The sequence below is a fragment of the Dendrobium catenatum genome, unplaced genomic scaffold (assembly GCF_001605985.2).
Source record: "Dendrobium catenatum unplaced genomic scaffold, ASM160598v2 fragScaff_scaffold_230, whole genome shotgun sequence".
Taxonomy (NCBI): Eukaryota; Viridiplantae; Streptophyta; class Magnoliopsida; order Asparagales; family Orchidaceae; genus Dendrobium; species Dendrobium catenatum.
In genome coordinates, this window is record NW_021318692.1 from 2,889 (window position 1) to 6,042 (window position 3,154).

At 39.4% G+C, this 3,154-nt stretch overlaps 1 protein-coding gene across 1 annotated transcript; it reads right to left on the reverse strand.

Annotated features, from left to right (window-relative positions):
* Window positions 1-629: 629 nt before the first annotated feature.
* LOC110098319 (transcription factor VOZ1-like) lies at window positions 630-2,563 on the reverse strand (the record flags this gene model as incomplete). The annotated part of the gene is made up of 3 exons (XM_020825118.2): window positions 2,097-2,563; window positions 1,822-2,010; window positions 630-722 (listed from the first exon to the last, which is right to left on the reverse strand). Coding segments are annotated over exons 1-3 (495 nt in total), but the record flags the coding sequence as incomplete, so codon positions are not given.
* Window positions 2,564-3,154: the final 591 nt, after the last annotated feature.

Sequence of the window (3,154 nt, forward strand, 5' to 3'; positions counted from 1 at the left end):
GTCTTGTACACTGGGGGTGCGGGGGTTTACCCCCTACTTGGGTTCGGGTGCAAAGTTGATGTGTACCTAAGCGTCCCGGTGCTACGTACCCGAGCACCCCAGCGTTGAACGACATAGAGCAGAGCATCGTAGTGAAAATATGGGGCCGCAGCTAGTCAATACAGAGAATGAGCGTCGCAATGTTGAGTGTTTGAGCGTTGTAACATTGTCAAACAGAGACTGGGCGCTGTAGTGCCCCAAACTGGCGATGTAGCGCTTCGAGGCAGATTGGATGGTTTTCTTTCTCATTTTCTAAAGGGTTGTGTCCTTTGGAGTTATTTTACTTGGCTTTCTCTTGTATTTTCAATTTGGGCAAGGAACAGTGTATGTGAGAAGATAAGCAATGAGAGAGTGAGAAATAAGAGAGATCTGTACTTATTTCTCTCAATTTTCATAGTGGATTTCTTGGTGTAGTGTGGCTCCATATTTTTTTTCCTTATTTTTGATTTTCCCATGTTAAATTCAGGTGTCCTTTACTTTTCGTTGCATTTACTTTATTGCTTGTTTCGTCGTTGTGGTGTTTACTCCTCCTCAATCTCCATCATCCCAACAAACCACTCAATGTGGATGAGATGAACCTCTCAACTCACACTTTCTGAGGTGGGAACAATACCACCTGACTTAATTTCCATTAGTAGCTTCTCAAAACCAATCCGCGCTTTGCTTGCTGCTTCAGTCTTTGCCTAAAAGAATCGTAGAAGTGCTAGTTATTTCTTTTTTTTTTTACTTCTTTCTGTGGTAGAATCATCTGCTTCATCAAGTTATATATTCCTTAAAAAAAATGAAAAGTTTGTTCAATATGTCAATCAGCATTTCTTAAACTTGATTAAGAAAGAAAGCCATGGATAATTAATCCAATCAATGAAGCAGATGGAAAGAAAATGTGAAGTGGTTGATGTTATAAAACAACATAAAAAGTTTTTTGCATGCTAGAAAAAAGATTAACATGAGTTCAAAAAGTTTAGAATGCCTTCTTGCCATCTCATCTGATAATTTGGCCAGCCATTCAAGCGTAAGACAGCCGATAGCTTTTTATGCACAGCTATTATGCTGCACTTTAAAAAGAAAAGAAATACACGGAGTAAATACAACAAACTGAAAATAGATTGAGGGCGTCAAGGAAGAGAGAAGCTGACACCATGCATAATTTTACCAAGTAATGTAGTATTCTCCGTGAAGCAAAGAGGATGCTCTCATCCGTAAAAGTATGAATGATAAGCACAATCCTATGTAAGCGGAAGGTGCGAACGCCTTAAAACTTGGATATGGATGTTGATTTTTATTCATGTAACATCAAATTCAAAAATAATACCAAAAAAGTAAGCTTTGCTACTATAAAGTACAAAATTGACAACGAGTTCATCCATCCAGAAGAATCCAATTTAAGCAAGCAAGTAGATGAAAGTTGGTGCTCCATTACTCAACTTTGAGCAGGTTGGATGCAATCAAGGCGTATCACTCATACTTTATGCAAGCAAAACCATATTAAATTATCATTCCCATTTTAACAACTACTTGCCCAATGGATATCTCGAGCAGGTAAGGCAGTAAGTTTGGAAAAGGTGGATGAAAGACAAAAAGGTACCAGAAAAGAAAAAAAAAAACAACAACAACAACATTATGATTTGCCATGGACCAATGCCTGACCGTGAGACAAGTTATACTTTTCTGGTCCGAGATGCAAATTCAGATCAAAAGTCCACATTCCTTGTCTTCAAAGCATAACACACAATTCCAGAGGAAGAAAACAAAAAAAAAAGGAAGTGCAGGTAAGAAGCAGACCTCTTGAAAGGCAGCAGATCTTCCACCTTGAACACTACCTACCAAAGCTTCAGGCGTATCCGCCGGCTCTGGTTTCAGATTGGCCTGTGCCAACTCCGCTAACTGGCTCGTGGCATCATCCTCCTCCTCGCCAAGCTGCAACAAGCGGCGGATCTCCGAAGAGAGGTCAGACGAGACCCGGCTGTTCCCCTGGACCAAAGTTATGAGATATATCAGACACAACATAAACTAAATAGCTATCGACGGAAAGAAACGGAATGATCACGGGTCCTCACGAGAAACGAAGTAGCAGGAGAGGCCTCATTGAGCTCGGCCTTCCATTCGCGCAGCATCTGATTGACCTGCTCCTCGAGCACAGCGACGTCACCGGCGCGGCTCTCTCTGCGAGCTGATTGGAGGTCCGAAAACATCCCTTGAAGGTCATCGACCCGGTTCTTTGCCTTATCCTTAAACATCTGGTGCGACGCCGACCTGCAACCCCTCCCCATTCTCTCACTTCCCTACTCCGATCGACTCGAAGAAGAGTAATCACGAGATTTAAGGGTTTTGGAAAGGGATTGGCTCAAACCCTAGAGGAGCAAGGAGTAAGGGATTGTTGGAGAAGACTTGGAGAATGGCGAAGGCATTTCCGCTCTTAGCTGCTGGGGAGTATTCTTATCTCGGCGCTTCGCTTGAACACGTTTCCTTTTTCATGGAAAAAGCGGAGAGAACCTTAAAAAGCCGATAACGTCGCAAAAAGCAGAGGGGGAATTTATGCTGCCAGAGCTAGTGATAACTTTGAGGCTCATTCTGTAAATTAAGTTTTTTTTTTTTTTAATGTGGAAATCTGTAAATTGTGTTCGATGAATTTTCCTTAAGACTGATTTTTTACTCATTTTTAAAATATCTTTCTAATTAGGGATGTTAAAATTGATGATTGGTCAGATTTAGATGTAATCTATGTATATGAGAGTAGACTGATCAATTTTCTTAAAAGAAAGATTTGTGATATAATGATGGATGTTAGTCTATAATTAATTGACTGATTACGCTGATGGATATTGAGTGACGACTCTCTATTGATTTATAAAAAATAATCAATTAACATAAATGATTAATAAAAAAAATTGAAATATGTGATTGAGAGATAATGATGGATTGATATGGAAGTTGATTGATAGATGAGAGAATGAAAATACCACCTAAAAGTTTGACGTCCTACCTTGTTGCATAAATTCATATAATACTTGATATAATTTCAAAAAATTATTTTGATCAGGCACGAATCTCAAAGCAAAATCAAGTTGAAAACTTCAAAAATTAAATCCAGAATCATTGATTTCAGCAAACTTAT